Genomic DNA, 17,949 nt, shown 5'->3' with positions numbered 1-17,949 from the left:
CAGCTTCTCCTCTGCCAACATTTTCTTCTCTGCCCGGCGGTCGCCCGCACCGTCTTTTATCTCCACACGGCTATGACCTTTGTATGCGCGGTGCATTCGACGCTCAGTTTCCGTTGAAGCGATAGACCGCGCGAACTTGAGCTTGCTGCCAGCGTTTTGACAGCCGTTGGCTGCGGTCACTCAGTGTTATCTATTCATTTTTGCTTGTGCGCGCTGACACCACGATTGTTAATTCAGTTAGTAAGCCAATGTGCCCAAGTTTATGCAGCCGATAAAACTACTATTCCTACTCCGAATAGCGCTCTACTAATTGCTATCGCAATCGATGCTTCGCCTTTCGGGCGAAACTGCGCATTTTTCTTTTATATTTGTATTGTCCTTCTACCGACTCCTGGAATAACCCTGAATAGGACAGCAGTCAGTGAGCATAAATAAATAAAAAGAATATGTGTAACGAGAGTTAGGAGTTTGGAACCTTGTTAACCATTATTCATTAGCATTCGCTAGTTTATCGATACCAAGGATGCAGCACGCTTGGTTCAGCGTTATCATGTGCAGTTCGGCGTGTACTTCGCAGGATGTGGTTTTCAAAATGAGCGTAGGTTGTTTGAGATGCGGTGATGCGGGTTGTAGCTCCAGCAGCTGAACGTTTGCCGTACCGCCCGGTTGAACCGTTCAGAATAAAAGTGGGCCGAGCTCAGGTCCAACCGAAAAATAAAACGTGCGTTCGGTACAAACAAGAACAAGGAACACCTTGGGTATTTCGGCAGTAGTTGCATAACGTTTCGGTGAAGGCCCTAATTTGCATACTTTGTTCCAAGACAAACACAATAGTTATGGAAATTATGTTAACTTTCGGTTGACCTTTTCCTATCTCCTGTACATTTTCTATTTTGGTGTAACTGAATGTCATTTATCTTTGCGAGGGTTTGTTTTGCGATGCTTTTCTAAACTATGGTACAGGTTGATACAAACTAAATCCAGGGGGCAAAAACAACTCAATGTAACTGTTTTATATTGTTTTGAATAACGAACGATGTTCAGCGCTATTCAATACGAAATTTATCATATTGCTGCTCCTCTTGATCGTATGGCCTTTATATATATATATATATATATATGAATTTTGTTTTATTATTGCGATAGTAATTATATGGACACGTCAAACGGATTTCTGCCGTCGGCGTCGCCGTCGCCGTGAGGTTCCGTATAGATTCCAAGGGCGATAAAATGGTCGCCGCGCGTCGTATGCGCGAGCGAAAGAGCGCGGGGGACGCGCGCTATCACGGAGGGTGAACTCCCCCGCGCGCTATCACGGAGAGCGAACGCACGGTGGAAAGCAAACGCGACCGTCGCCCAAAAGGCTGTGGGGTATGAGAGGGAGGGAGGCGGGGCGGCGCTGTGCTCCGGCACCAAAGGCGTATCTTGCCACTCAATCTCCCACGCGAAAGCAAGAAACGGGAAGAGGGGAGGAGGGGGGGGGGGGCGGCAGCTTCTCCTTTGCCCGGCGGTGCCGGTCGCCCGCACCGTCTCTTATCTCCACGCGGCTCTGACCTTTGTATGCGCTGTGCATTCGCCGCTCAGTTTCCGTTGAAGCGATAGATCGCGCGAACCTGCGCTTGCTGCCAGCGTTTTGACAGTCGTTGGCTGCGGTCATTCAGTGTGATCTATTCATGTTTGCTTGTGCGCGCTGACACCACGATTGTTAATTCAGTTAGTAAGCCAATGTGTATAAGTTTATGCAGCCAATAAAACTACTATCCCTACTCCGAATAGCTCTCTACTAATTTGCTATCGCAATCGATGCTTCGCATTTCGGGCGAAACTGCGACATTTTTTTCTTCGTAGATACCAAGCGCGTCTTTACAAACTTTGTTCAAATTAATCGCCCAATCTTGATTTTAACGATTGATATCTTTTTATGACATAGATCTCGTTAATGAAATTTTTATTCGTGAAAAGTGGATTCATTTTGTTTCGTTTTATATATTAAATTAAATATTGAGTGTAGTAGTTCCTTCAGCAAAAAAAAAAAGAAAACGTCTGCCGTAACATACAAAAAACAGCTATTTTCCTCATGGTAGGGAGAGAGTATGGAAATGGTACGTTTTGCAAAAATACAATAAACAAGCATCAAATGAACTTTTGTGTCCTTGCATTGCAGCAAAACAATGTTTGCTCATACTTCTGATGGGAAAAGACTAATTTCATTAGGTATGGTTTATATTTCTACCCTACACTAATATTGACATCGTGATTCAATACCCTCTTCGGAAAGTAAATAAATTGTTTTTGGAATACGCACATATATGTATTAGGTAGACGGCTCTGACTGCAACGGAAGCACTGAAGGCAGCATTCTCATGTGTGCCTTTGTTGTGAGCCACAGTGTTAGCACTATAGTGGGACAGAAATATGAAGACATTCTTGCATATAATATAGACTTGATACTGTTCTTGATGACGACATTCCAGTGAATATTACTATTGCCTATAACTTCTAGTGCTATAACATAAAGCTATTCCAATCGGTTTCTCTTCCATTTTTGCCTTTAGCCCTCCACTATTGGCCACAAATTATTGTGCACGCCCACTTCAGCTGTCTTCACGCGACGTCCCGAAAACTGCAAAAAACTCCCCAACCGATATGAAGTGTGCGCGCTAATAATGCCTAACTAGGCCAGAACCAAATAACACAGAATTTTTTCCATTCTACGCATTTTCCATTAGCCCTCCGGTGAAGGCAAAATTTTTTCCGGTAAGCCAGCTTCGCCTACCGTCTCGCGACGTTAAACAACTTCGAGAACTGACAACGCCAGATTGACACATGCACTTTGAAAAAGCAATATTATGCCCATTTTTTTACGGAATAGACAGACTAATGTTTCGAAGTAATTACAAAATCAAGAAAGGGGTCGACAGATGGAGTAGCACACTGCAGTATAAAAGTTTCAATAAAGGAATAAGGTGCCTTAGAAAGGCTGGCCTAAGTTTCAATAGGAGGACCTACCAAGATAGGTCCTCCTATTGAAACGTAAGCAAGCGTTTCTGAGGCACTTTAATCCTGTTTGAAACTGTTTTGCCACACTTCTGAAACAATTAGGGGATGGCTGCTAACCGATCACCCTGGCACAGCTTACTCGGAGCGGCCTTGGAGAATAGATTTTTCGGACCTTTATAAATATTTTCCTGTGTCAGTATAACCTTGTCGAGTCGTATCAGCACGTACATGACATGTCTGGGCAAACTCTTCGTCGCAGTGGATTCCTTTTAGCGGCATCTTTAATTCCTCTGTACGTTATACGGCGTCGCGGTGTTGGACGAGCCAGAGCAAGCTAAGCAAGAGAAGCAAAGCAATCGCAGAAGCCGGACAACACTTTCCCCACAAGGTTACCTACTTTCACCACGCTACCTCGGCCCCACTGCTAACCTGCCCACTTCTGCGTGCTTGTCACCACTTTCAGCCAATTAGATAAGAAAAAACATGTCAAGGTAGGCGATGACATCCGCTTTTAAAGCCAAAAAAGTGTCATCTTATTAACAACAATAGGGTTTGATTCGACTGTTCAGACAGCGTTGCGTGCCAACGTTCGCGTCAGCGGTTACGTAATTTATGCGTCGGGAGATTGGAATCAAGTTTAAATGAAATAGTTTTGCATTATAAACCCCCCATATGTATAAATTGATCTGAACATTAGTTTATTGGCAAACCCTAAGACCTTGACAGCTCTGGTGTAGCATGCATTATTGCATCGTTGCACGTTGTTATAGTTGTGAGGACGTAGCGGAAATGCTACCAAGTCGGACACAACAAAACTTCTCTAAATTAATCAGAGAAGATGTCACACAATGACACTTACTATTTATAGTATTTCACGTGCCCCCCAAAGTATGAAGTAACTGGGCAGAATGGTGGCATTACTATCTTCCTTTGGCCACCCCGATCAACAACAACGTACGGCCAATGTAGCCCCACCGCGTCGGTCAGGCATCGCCCACACCCCCTAGGGCGCGGGTGACACCGAATACTACCAGGCACTTGCTGCTCCTGCCTCTCTGGCCGCTCACGTGATCCACAGAGATGCACCTGGCGTTAACGCCGCAGCAGATCTTATGTGCCATCCAGTGGTGCCACTGCTAGTGCAGATGTTGACGAGGCGGCAGCCAGGTTTGTGCTTAGCTATAGGTGTGCACGCCACCATCTGACACAGCGTCCCTTGTACGTAGTGAACACCGAAGTGCCTTGAGGAAATATGTCTTCGTTGTGTCGTTTTCCTGAATCTGATGATGTGTAGAGTAGTGAATCAATTGACGGTTATGCTGAATGACACGAAGCGGCAGCCAGAGCCGCAGAGACGAGCTTCCGTAGCTAGGGTGGCTCTCTGCAAGTGACGAGCTTCCGTATATAGCGACCATGGCTGTCTCCAAGTGGCGAGAGTCTGGTACGGAAAACGGATTGGGAAGAACCCGACGCTCAGTTGGAAAGGAAGGAACACTGCGGACAATGTTCGGATGATGTCGACATTCCCTTCATGACATTTCTGCTACTTGGCTGCCACGACATTTGCACTTAAACATATTCCTAACGTGGTTCAACTTGGGCGTATATTGCAAGCTTTATTTCGGCAATTGCGTTAAGTCCGTCAGGTTTATTATAGCGATGGTGAAAAGGCTGGGTTGCAGCACGTTCTTGGCTTCTTTTGCTCTGGGTGGGCAATATCAAAGTTCCAAGTGAGGCGATGCCTAATGTGAACGCGCGGTGGGTTCGAAGGGCACGTATGTAGTTGTAAACATTACGACCACACTTTGTGTGACTATTGTTGGTATGAGCCACGTGTTGAAAGTGACATTGAGGTCGAGTGCTAGGATCGCTCTGACGTTGTGTGGCGAGATGCGTTCAAGACCTTGTTCCATCAGCTGAAGGAGGATGTCGTAGTTGCAAACGTGGGCTCATAATCCAAATATAGGTCGGGGAAGGAACTCGTTGAATGTTATCTCAGGATGATGTGCTCCAAGAGCTTCCCGAAGCCTGAAGACAGTTCAGGACGATGTCTCCCAAGGGCTTCCCTAGGCGTGAATTCTGTAATAGTGTTCTCAGATTTTTTAGGCTAGGTGGCTTACCTGGCTTTGGAACGAGGATCCACCGCTGTGCTTAGTGGCTATGGTGTTGGGCTGCTAAGCACGAGGTATCGGGACAAAATCGCGGCCACGGCGGCCGCATTTTGATGGGGAAAAATGTGAGGACACCCATGTATTTAGATTTAGGTGCACGTTAAAAACCCAAGGTGATCCAAATTATTCCGGAGTCACCCCACAAGGGCATGCATCGTAATGAGATCGTGGGTTCGGCACGTAGTACACCATAATTTATCTTTAATTTAAATTTCGCATAAGGATGACGCAGAGTAACCGCTTCCTAGTGATGAATAAAGAGTTCAGTGAAAGATTGAATGGTACCCACATCCTGATTGTACAGGAGCTTCGTGTGGATTTTGTCCGTGCCTGGGGCACTGTTTCGTGTGTGGGGGCACTGTTTCACTATCTGTGGGGTTCAACAATTTCTTGTTGAACGCCACAGATAGTGATTTGCTTGTACAGGTCGCTGTTGTCGCCCCCGCTGTGTCCTTTTTATTGCGCCTGCAACTGGCCTAGAGTGTCGCCATTGGAACCCGGATGGCAGTGGAGAAGATGTTGGATGGTTTGCTGGCCAACTGCTTTAATTTGCGTGTAGTCAAGAAGATGGCGTAGGAGTGGCCACGTTTTGGCCGTCCTAAGATGGCCCTGCCGCTTGTTCATAGTTGTCGACAGATGTGAAGCGTCATCTCCACAGCATGAAATTCGGCAGTTGCCATGAGTTTTCCTGTACGTAGTTTCAGTTCGCGATTATGTTTTGGCTGCTTTCGTATCCCAATAAGACCTCAACGGGCCTCCCAGGGGTTGAGAAGATGCGGTTGTACTGTCGATATATATGTGACGTGTTTGATGTATTTTGACTTTCGGTCTACGCCTTACTGTAGCTCTCGTACCCGCTGTTGGAGTCCCGCAATGCTACATGCAGACTTATCTGTTCGCTCTTTGCGCAGAACTGTCCAATTGGTCACTGTTGTCTTTTTTATTGTGTGGCGTGTCAGCGCCATGTGCAATGCGGTGCAAGGATGCAGTGGTTACTTCCCAGTATTTGCTTTGGGTTGTGCCAGGTGGCCTGTCGTACCGTTTTGGTGAGGGTAAGTTCAGGTCACTTATCTCTGGAGACGCTATTTCCTAGAAGTATGAGGTATGCGTGGTCTGAGCATACTGAGACTGTGTTGCTTAATCGCGTACTGGACTATAATGTCTTCATATGTGGCTCTCGTGTAGGTCCTCTGGTATCAGCAGGCTGTTGTTCTTTGCTATGACAATTGATTTGGTGATGAAGTTCTCAAAATTTGTCTGGCTCTGCTTCGGTGGGTTCTAAATGCTCAGTATGGGAATGCTTTCTGCCGCCTCATTTCATTCGGCAAGACCTAATGCAGCTTGTGGTCGACTACGCACCCGTCCAGTATGTGTTGCACTGCCGCAAGTATTCTTGCTGTGTGTGGCCACATGACTTTCAGAAGGGTTGGTATGTGTGTGGTAGCCTGTTTGAGCTGAGTGTGGGGACAGTTTCCTATGGTGCGATGACTGTCGGTGTCATGTTCGCAATGATCGATGCTTGCATTTATAGTTGCGACGATTCCATTGCAAGATGAGGAGTTGGTTTTTATTGCTGTGGGTGTTCTTATTATTCAACCTCGCCTACGTGTGGTGCTGTAGTTCCTGTTGCACCACCGTTCTTGCCTTCTTCCATTGCCGATCCTTTGCAAGCATTGTTTCTTCCATTGTAATATTTGACAGCTACTAGGTGCTTTGTTGCTTGGCTTCGCCAGCATCTTCTGTTGCAGTGGATCGACTTTTACCTTGACTTGTGTTATCTATATCGGTTTTGTTCATGCCGTCAGCAGCTTGGTTTCACAAATTTTCAAAGACGATGGTGATGAGAGTGTGCTATATATATATGGTCTTCTGATTGGCGGTACGTCTGGCGTATGGTTTTTCAGTGTGTGTCCGAAGTTTGTTCTATTTTTTGTGGATGCATTTTTTCTCCGCTCTCATAGCTTTCAGTTCGTAAGGAATTCCTGTTGAATATCTGCTGTATATATGGGGGAGGGGATTGTGTGGGTCGGATGCTAGGAATAGATGGGGTGAGAGAGTTGTTTTGGGGCGCCATGTGAGAGATGTAGAGCAGGAACGCTTCCTCTACTAGTGCGTTCGTGACCGGGAACTCGATCGTGAGAGGACCCAGTGGCTGGCACACTCGGTCGTTTGGGTTGTTTTATTCTGGCCATAGGATTAACTGAGTAGCTTCTTATTTAGATTTCTTCAATAGTGTGCGGTAACGAAAAAGTGTTGCATCGCCACCAAGATACTCTTTATTATCAGGCCTCTGTATGAGTGACGTGCACGTCAGCTCAGTTATGGCGACGGAGAAGTTTATGGTTCCAGACGCAATGCAGGAGATTACAACCTCATTAAAGTATGCAAGAGGACGTGCGGCTTCCAATAGCTCAGTGGGCTGTATGGTTTCATGCGCTGAAGCCCGTACACTTTTTCTAGGAGCACATTCGCAACTATTACTTAACTCTTTCAAGAACAAAAATAAGCTTTAGTTTAAATCGTCAATTTTAATGCAGGAATTACGAGCATAGGTTACAGAAGTCATATTCCAAACGTGAAAAAAAATTAGTACTTGTCATGAAGTTACTACTAAGTAGTCAGTGCACCTTACCACCATGCCAGAAGAGTGTCTGCATAGGAGATATTTAAAATGTGGTCCTTTCTGGTGTAGCGGCATACTTTGCGCTTTCCAGATTGAAAATTAAGTTATCATTACCTTCAGGTCACCGAAAAATTATAATTATATATATGACAGCAGCGTACAAGGGGTGCCAAGTATTCTGAAATTGAGTATGCAGTATGCCACTGCGATCGCTTGAATATTTCAGCTCGCATGAACCCACTTCAAACAGCCAAATATCAGGCCAGGTAGATAGATGCCCATTCATTAGTAAAACCGGTCTACCGGAATCCCACCGCAGTATGACACGTAAGAGGCAGAGACTCGACCTATGGTTCACCGAATAAAAAAACGACACATAAAATAGAAACAGAAGAAGAAAAGATTATCATTCAGGATATTTTGAGAGTTAGCCATTCACTGTACAAGCAGCATATGTGCAAAAACCATGTATCTGGGCCTGTATTCAAGAATATATTACGCTAAAACATATCTTAAGGGTAAATTTCAATGGGATTATCAATGTCTTTTTATTGTAACTGCCTTTTTCTATTGCACAGTTGCCTTCGCTAGTATCATGTCTAGTGTCAGGGTTGGAAAAGAATTTCATTTCATAAAGAAGCGCAGCGTGCGATGTTTCTGTGAATACTGGCCCTCATTTCTGCATATATCACTAGGGATGGAGATTCTTTACCTGCGTACTTTAACAGCTTAAATGTTCTCTACCTGGGCTAGACAGCAGGAATAACCACACGAAAAGCTGCCTGCACCGAGAAGAATGTTGTCCTTGTTTCGGACAATGGTCGTCCTCGTTCTGGCCCTTTCACGGCTGCTCACGAACTTGGACATGCGTAAGTTTTATGTGACAATTTAGCATATATTTATTTTGCTAATTTTCAGCCGCCTAAAAATTTTAGAGGAAATTCTGTCGAAGCTTGCATGTTGGCTATATTTATATACACTGCAAAATGCAATATCGGAAAGCTAAAATAATAATTAACTGGATGAGCACGTAACAACGTCGGAAACCAATAGGTTGGATTTCAACTCATGAATGTAATGTATTGCAATATGCAATTCCGTAAGGGTCCGACAAATTGAAGTTGCAAGTGAACTTATAAAACAGCGTTACCTTTCCCGATATTAGGCTATCAGAGAAGAAATCGCTACATATTTCAAGGGATGTTGCATGTATAAATCTTGTGGGAAATCAACGCCTTACTAATGCCTTCCCCTTATATAATAAATTGAAGTCACTTGCCTTCTCAAAAATTTGTCCCAACGTACACGATTCTTAGTGTCGAAAACAGAAGGTGCAGGAGGAGAATTTGTGAAAATTAAGATTGAGTGCTTGATGTTGAAAACGTTTCTATCAAATCAGTTATTAGTGGCACGAGCAACGAGTGACACTCTTATTTATTGCGCAGCATCTTCTGGTTGGGGACCGACTTCCGGTTTGTCACAGAGGTGGGGTGAAATCAAAAATAAATCATACAAAAATAAAAACAGGTAGATATCGATGGTTCTACTTTTGGTTGATAATAGATGTGACATCAGAGCGCAGATTTAGTACAGTAAAGACATAATTAAGTGTCAGGAATTATTAGAAGCAATTAGGGAAAATGTGATTGCCATACACCAAAGCACAGAATCGTAACCATTAAATACCCACCTCACAAGTTCCCGTGAAACTCCAAGGCCAGAAGTGACGTCATCGGTGACGTCACCAGGGGTACCCGCTCATTACTAAATAAAATAAAAACAGGTTAATTACAGCTACACATCACCTGACGCCGACTGAACGCCGGCCTAACACAGCGGAGGGGTGACGTCAACGCATTCTCTCTCACTTCTCTCCCGGCGCGCACTTGCATGTCGCTCGCTCGCGCGCGCCGGCTGAGCGCCGGTCCTCGTTACATGCTCTCGCATCAGCGGCGGAGGGGCACGTAAGGCTGTTCTTCGTGCGCCGTCCTCTAGGGGGCTACGCGTTGTGTACTCCTCGCCCTCCTTCGCTTCCTCGCCCGCTCCTCTGTGCGCGGCAGTTTCCCGACAGTTCCGTTCGCTCACTCCTCCGAGTTTGGCTTTCCGCCCTACAAAAGGATTAGGGTCATTTCCCATTTTTGTTGCCGCCACGAACTGGAAAAAATTCAACCTCTCCATCGAAGAGAAAACTCAATTTTGCTGCAAGTAATGCGTCCGCCTTATAACTTAAATGTGCTCTATTGCATTGCAAGGCATCGTTCTCGAGTGTTTGTGAACGCAGTTATTAATCATCATCAGCATCATTTATTAGCTCTAAAGGCCCTGGTGGGGTGTTGCATAAGGGGGGAACATATATAAGACGAAGCGGAAACACCGTGATGTGATGTCAAGTTATAAAAGAGAAATAGAACGCAACTAGGTACAGCTAGCACAAAATGCAGTAAAATACTACACCGGATGTTCCAACTACAACCAAAACAAACAAAGCGAGAAAAAGGTACGAAGTAACCATACCAAAATACATTAGGCAGCGAAACTGCAATTGTATAATAGTAATTGCCGAAACTTGGATGGGCTCCGCTCTGTTACTATATGGTCAGGTAAACTTTCATTCCTCAATAGCTATCAGCAAAAAAGAATTGAAAGCAGTCGTTGAGCTGTGAAGACGCTGCAGACTTAATCAATTGAACACAGGGCGTTAACTACGATTTGGGGGCAGAAGAAGCGTGTCGCATAAATAGGGGAAGGTGAAGTAAACACTTAAACGCAAACGGGAGATTTCGCGGCTATACTCCTACTCATGAATGTGAAGGGCTGAGCTAATGTTATTAACACTTAGCTGATAGTCTCAATTCACAGTAATAAAAGTGGCTGCGCGATTCTGGACAGCTTCCCGTGGGCCAGCAATGTACACTTGATGAGGCTTCAATATTCCTAATGCGAATAGTAGTTACGGATAAAAGTGTCGTGCGCTAGTATTCGGAGTAAATGAGGGAACAACGACAGCGACCTTCTAATGAACCCCCCAAAATTATTGTTTCAGCAACTAGATTTTCGATATGTTCTGACCATGTTTTTGGTAATGACGGTAACGTCACGGTAATTATATGAGCAAACCTTCTGAAGTGGAAATAAGGAGAAAAAGAGGGAAATGAGATGACAATGCGCTGCCCCGTTGTACGCATGAACTCACATTTTGGGACGTGCGCCATGTTTCGTTTGTCTTCAAGTCTCACTGTAGATGAAACTGATGGTTCTTTGAAGTTATGCGGCGATATAACACCCAGTAATCCACACGGAGTCAGATTTATGACGACATTTCAGAAGGAGATCATTGATGAAGCATAAAAACAAAAGGATTAGAAGACAGCCTTGCGGCACTCCTGATAACACTTCTGTGATTGTAGAGAGGTGGTGCCTTAGTCACACCGTACTGTGAGCGATGAGTATGGAAGCAGCAGAACAAGGATGTCTTTAGGGGATGAAGTTTGAGGTAAGACAGTTTGACCGTTAGTCGTTCATGGGGAACAAGATCTGATTGGTATTGAAAATGTTTTGACGAATACACTCTAAAAACAAAGAGAGTTCCGGGAACTCTCTTTGAGAGAGTATCTGCTTGTCCCATATTTCACTCCCTTTTCAGGAGTAAAACGCCTCCATCTTGGAGAGAGTACAACAACTCCCCCGGACAGAGTATTAGTACTCCTCCTCAACAGAGTGCTAGAACTCCTTCCAGAGTACGAATACTCCACCCCACAAGAGTATTAGTACTCCCTCCAACCGAGTGATTCTACTCCCCCAAACAGAGTGCTTGTACTCCTCTTAATAGAGTGTTTGTACTCCTTCAGACATAGTGCTGGTACTCCTCCCAGTTGTGTGAAAGCACTCGCTATGCAGTGCCATGGTCACATCAGAGGCGATTCACAACACTTACATGTCGGGGATATTTGATTCCTTCATAAGGAGCTCCTGCACTCATGCTTGGTGAATTGGATTTGATGTTTAGTCGCCGAGTCACTCGAGTGAAACATATTTTTCTTCAAAGGTCAACATTTTTATTGATCAAACAGTCACAAGGCAAACTGAGTAAGATTTCGAAAAACATACAGATACACATAAAATCCGATTACACGGATTTTCATGAACTTTACAACACATCTTGCAATAATACATAAACATTTTTTTTAACATTTGATCGTTAATGCAGTGAGAAATATTTTTTTTATTTTCAATTGGCAACATTTAAAAAAAGAAAGTACACAAAGTAAAATCAAACAAACAACAAACATGCGGAAACTCGCGAAGTATTGGCACTACGATTGAAGAGAAAGGTGCACCACATTACTGCTCAGAAAACGCATTTCAAGCACTAAACTCGTGTACTTATATACCGTAGGTTATCAGATGAGCTGCTAGGCATGAGGCTGATAAAGTAATTTGCGCAGGAAGTTTTTTTCATGCGCAAATTACTTTCAAGACAGCAGCTCGTTTGATAACATCCTATGAAGCGTATGGATGCTCCTGACAGAGTATACAGTATATTTAGAAATGTGCTGTATATTTTCGTGTAAAGCCGAACCGTCAAGTTTTGGTTATAATATTTCACATAGTTATTCATGCATGGGCTGCACCCCCTTTTTTTTTTCTAAACGCGCATCTTGCCGTGGTTGTCCAACACTTATCTCCGCTCGGAGTGAAGGCAGTACTGTGGCGTATCATAGCTCCCATTCGGTTGGATCCAAAGCTGGTAGTCTTTTGGTAGAAAGCTCGACTTCACTCTTGGCATCCTCATGCAAGTAATTTCCTGGTGCTGTCGGGATCGTGCCATCGCGCTTTCTCACGGACTGTATTTCGTATACAGCTATTGCCACAGCGCACTGACGCATTTCACAGCTGTTGCGGTATTCTTGTTGTCTATTGCATAATGATAATTTTCTTTCTCATAAGACATCACATGATAGTTTGTTCATTTCGTGCAGATGCATCTTCTAATGATCTTATCAGGGAAGTGGAAACTTTTGCTTGTAAAACAATATTTTCCAAATTGCATGGCAACACATTTTGATGCTTTGGAGTACGCTCCTCTGCACCATGTGAAGTCGTGCTGAGCTGGCTCCTTGACACCATTTTCTCCTTGCAGCTGCCTTCTTGAGTTTTATAAAACGGGTGCCTGAAAAACAATGTGCGCGCAAATGAACATCAGGAAATATTGTGAAACCATCTAAAAACAATCAAGGAAAAATGTCATGGCACTAAGAAGCCTTAGCGCTAAGTATTTGTACTGTAATACAAGTGAAACATGTAAATGACTGTAATAGTCAACTTCAATACCACTTTTAAATTCTTTGACTTAAGGAAAGAAAAAAGAAAACTGGCCGTTAGGACTCAGTCCAGCACCAGTGTTACAAAAATCCGGAAAAATAAAATATTGGTCATCGTTGGCACACTTCGTAAACGCATCCCCTCCTCTAGGGGAGTGAGTAATGGTGGTATTGTCTGCATCTCATTTCTAACGTTATGAATAAATATAATTCCTGAAGAGAATTTAGGCTCTTTGGCTTATCTAAAACAAAAGAAATCAGCCGCCAAAGTAAAGGGAACATAGCTAGTGGAGTTAAATGTATAAAGACTACACTCGGCATACACAAGTGGCCAACAATAATGCAAATGTGGTGCTAGAAGAATGACACGACATGACATGAAAAGGAGGTGAACCACCTTTAAAGAAACCCGTCAAACTTATGAGACCGAATTCTGTAGGCTCTGCTTATGCTGCACTTGAAGTTGTTTACGATATGAAGTGCTCAAATCTGCAGTCATTTAACTGCACAATGAAGCATGTTGTTTTTATGTAACCTGCCGAAAAGCAAAGAGTGCAAAGCTGTATGACGAATTCAGATGTGTCACAAACACCGCTTGTGACACGTCCTAGGCACGCGCCCATTGTGCTTCCCCCCCCCCCCCCCCCCTTCTGGTTATGACACTGCTCAAGCCATAATTTGAGGATCATATTTTCAGTAGGCATGACAATATGGTCATCTAGTTCAATGGATATTACTGGGTGTGATTATAAGAAGGGGTAGCAAGCCCTGTTTACGGCAAGCTTACCCACATTTCAAGAATGACGAGAAACAGTTCACTGCGGCTTGTATCTAAGCTTTCTAAAAGCATGAACTTATTTCCATTTATGAGGTACGCAGTGGGGTTCATTTTTGACGGACTCGACTCTTGCTGCAGTTTGAAATCTAGCATTTTACATACTTGAAGGCATGTAAAAGCTTCAGTTAGACGAACGTTATTAGTTTATTAGACCAACTTATAGTTTGTGCATGACAAACGACTGGTAAACTGCAAGGTAACATTTTACTTTGATACTCCATTTCTCCACGAAAAATAACAAGATGGTAAATACATTTCAATCTGCCCTGCAATAGCAAAATGCACAGCTTACGTTCATATGATATAATTTTTAAGTCCCAACTCATACTAGGAAATGCACAGGCATATCGAAAACAACAAACGTGGAGACCGAGCCAATAGCAATAATGTAGAACGTCCCTGTCACTGTAATCCTACAACAGTAGCCACTGTATTCGATTCCAGTGCATAACTCGCCGCTTGACCAGTCACCGAGTCCATACACAACGCGCCTGTTCACATTCGCACCGTGCTCGGAAACCGCAACACGAGACACAAAATCTGACATAAATTCACACCAATACATTGGCAAAAAAAAAATGTGGTTGATCCCTCTTATATAGGAATCGGTATAGAACACGAAAGTGAAACGTGTCTTCACAGAAGTAGTGTAATGTTTATTGCACATTGATATATAATGTCTATTGGTGTTTTGTGGCTAAAGCGCCCTTGGGCGTTGATGCACCCACGCTGACGCCTGGTGGCACGTCTCCTCCATCACGACTACCAACGTCGATGACCATGAGCAACCGTCGTGCACATGGAAGCTGCACTACGCTGCACACGCTAGCACAACGCGAAAGACGAAGCACGTAACTGACACACTAATACAACGCGCAAGACAAAGCACGTAACTGAATCGTCACCGAGTCAAATCAGCGCGTACAGCGCGTCGTAATTGCAGCCTCCGCGATCAACTTCAGAAACATTTTCAGAGCTAATTGCGGAGGCCACGCTCCGCTGTGCTGAGTACGGTGAACGCCACCTAGGTGGCGTTGGTAGTGCTTCTTGATGCCAGCGTCCCTTTGAATGCTGGCATCGAGGCGTCGTAGTGCTGAGACCACCGAAGCGTTCACTGTCGGTGCGCGTTAGTGTCATAATGCAGTACTTCTCTTTTCTGCTCGTAGGCGGCGGCACCGCCCCGAGCAAGAGCGCGGGTACACGGAGGAGTGTTAGATATATAAGGCGCGTCTGTGTAGCTCTCTGCAAATGCGTTTGTGGCGCAATGGGTTAAACGCTCGGCGATCTATCGTCGCGGACCGAGAGGTCGTGGGTTCGATTTCCAAATTTTGCATGTTTGTGGAACTTTTTCTTCTGCTTTCTTTCGTTGTATTATGTTCTATGACGTATTTCCGTGACGGAAATACGTCAGTGAAGTCTTGGTGGACCCCGGCATAGAACACTTTCGTGTTAAAAAGGTGTCTTATTCAGCGCAAAGCAACAATTCCCCATGCGTATTCAGGCAGTGTAACATTACGCGCCACACTGACCTCACGCAGCGTGCAGCTGTATGCCTGCGGCAACTTTCTAACAGGCGCTAGCGCTGCACGTAACTTCACTGGCCGCAGATTACCTATGGGCAAAACACACTGTCAAGCGCGCGCCTTAATATAACGAAAGCATGCCGCCAACAAGCTGACGCCTTTTATTATGTAACTCCTTAGTTAAACAGCGATCCGCACACCGTAGACTGCAAAACTGATTAAATTCAAACACATAAAACACACGCTAAGCACGCTCGGCATTGGCACGGAATCATGGGCTGGTGAAGAAACCTTTTTATGCGACGCCGCGTCTCACTATTGAACACACCGTGCTTCCCTGAGCGTTTGCGATTTGAAAGCTCTCACGGATTGCGGCAAGTGATAAAATCACATGCAGTCATCGTGACGACTGGCTTTTTCTATTGACATCGAATGACGCAGCACGCATACCTTTAGTCCGTTGGCAATCGCGGCGGCTTAACAGGCTTAACTACGCGATCACTGCCTGGCGATAGCATGTCATATACGCAGAATGTGCCATGTAAGTTAGAAATCACTTACCGTGGAGTATTTGTTCTTCAATCCAACGAACGATGAACGACTGTCCTCTTTTCGCGGCGGTGAAACGTGGCTGGCACAAGAGTTTTCTTGGATGGCCTTGGCGCGCGCCGCCTGCCCGGGCCTGCCCGCTGAACGGATCGCCTTTCTCCGGCGCTGTGCTGTTCCGCGATGTTGCGCGGGCGCGCGGTGGGGGCGACTCCGAAACAAAAAGTAGTGCGCTGATCTCCGCACCAGTTTGCGCACTGGATGCCTCTTCTCTTAGAAGAAAAACGATGCGCTCTTTGCTCTACCTGCGTGAGCGATACATCGCCATGTTCCCAACCAGCCTCATGCAGTTTAAGCAGCAGTATATACTACGTTTTGCTCTCTGTTCCTGCGAGAGTGGAACGGGCATTCTACTCTCTTTCAGACGGGCAGAGTAGAAATAAGATTTCACTCTCTCGATGCGGATAGAGTGAACGATGCATTTCACTCTCCCCGTCGTTTTGCGAGAGTAAAACAATGCATTGAAGAGTAAACCGGCCCCTTCACTCCTGCGATACTCTCCCTAGTTTTTAGAGTGTATATGCATAGACAGTCTTCTGCTCACCCTAGTTCCAGAACACATCACAAGATTTTTTTAGTAAAGTTTCATATCACGCCTTACTTTGGCTCACCAGCACCCTGCAGGCAACATCAGTATGAATTTCAAAAATCGGGATTGGCACCTATAAAAGAATAACTGCTTGTTTATATGCAGGTACGTTTCAATCTTCGTGAAACGTATTAGCATTACGTTCGATACTGCTTGGAAGGTATTTTAATATAAACCTCCTTGAATGCAACATTCGCCAAGCGAAGCTGCTCAGAGAAGATTGCTCAGGCTCAGGTAATATAGAATCGCTCAGGCAATTCTATCGGAAACAAAGGTTTCATCTTCACGGCAGTTCACAAACCTTAGTCTGGCATGTCGTGATACCTCATTAAGAGCCGCAAGATCGCCATTGTTGGTGTCAGCGATTAAAACCAGCCGTCCCTTCGCTTGCTAGTTTCTTCAGCAGGGTTCGTCGGGTTGACCACTGGTACTGTAAATATATTATTTGTCTTTAGAGGGTTATTAGCACTGTTTGCATTAAGTTGGTCTGAAAGCAGCTGCACATTTGCAACATTATGCGAACTGTCTTCCTCATGTTTCTTGCATTCAGACTTGGCAATTTGAGACATAAGTGTCAGCTTATGAAAAACTTCACAAATGAGTCATTTTTCAGCCAGTACTTCATAGGGCACCACCGACCGTTCAACTTGAATGAAAATGGTAGAAATTAAAAGGCGCTATGCCAATTTCACATTATACCAGTTAACGGGGTTAAAAAGTGAGATTAGGCGCTGGTAATGTTGGTGGCACCTACATTTCGTAAAAAAATTACTGGCGGCCTGATTTTGCGGTTGCCAAATGGCGCATCTCGTACAAAATATATAAGCATTCGCAGCCTTCTGCTTTTGTCATGTTGTCAAAAAAATATTTGTATCTGGTTTAAAAGCGCTGCCATATTCAAAGCAAGACGGTAAAGACAGCTACACCCAGTTAGATTCAATTGTTCATTTCAGTTTAGGCTCTCCCCATGATGGCAAAGAAAGCTCAACAAAATGCTCCGGTCATAGTGGATATTTAATGACCCCATCAGTTAACAAACAAAAGAAACCTGTGTACTCAGATTGCAGCAAGGCAGCGATCAAAGAATTTCTGAGGTGAGTTGACTTATCGCAAATTGTGGTACGTAGTACATCCTGGAATTTCTGTCTGTGATTTCTGTTGGCGGCGTTTTTCTTGCAGCTGTGTTACGTCTTTGTAGTTGTAAGCATGTTCTTTGTAAGAGTCACGTGACCAAAAACAAGTTTCGCCATGTTCCATGGAAATACAGTAGGTTAAAAA

The 17,949-nt window shown here is 44.5% G+C and overlaps 1 protein-coding gene across 1 annotated transcript in view; it reads left to right on the top strand.

Annotated features, from left to right (window-relative positions):
• The first annotated feature begins 2,169 nt into the window (after positions 1 to 2,169).
• The window catches only part of LOC125940024 (A disintegrin and metalloproteinase with thrombospondin motifs 17-like), a 30,386-nt gene continuing 14,606 nt past the window's right edge, over positions 2,170 to 17,949 (top strand). The window contains exons 1-3 of the mRNA XM_049655681.1: positions 2,170 to 2,214; positions 8,555 to 8,663; positions 17,625 to 17,765. Coding sequence (XP_049511638.1) covers positions 2,172 to 2,214; positions 8,555 to 8,663; positions 17,625 to 17,765 — 293 coding nt within the window. The 5' untranslated portion in view covers positions 2,170 to 2,171. The remainder of the gene's footprint in view (positions 2,215 to 8,554; positions 8,664 to 17,624; positions 17,766 to 17,949) is intronic.

Source organism: Dermacentor silvarum, chromosome 9 (genome assembly GCF_013339745.2).
Source record: "Dermacentor silvarum isolate Dsil-2018 chromosome 9, BIME_Dsil_1.4, whole genome shotgun sequence".
Lineage (NCBI taxonomy): Eukaryota > Metazoa > Arthropoda > Arachnida > Ixodida > Ixodidae > Dermacentor > Dermacentor silvarum.
Note: the sequence above shows the minus strand (reverse complement) of the source record. Positions and strands in the feature narration are given on the sequence as shown.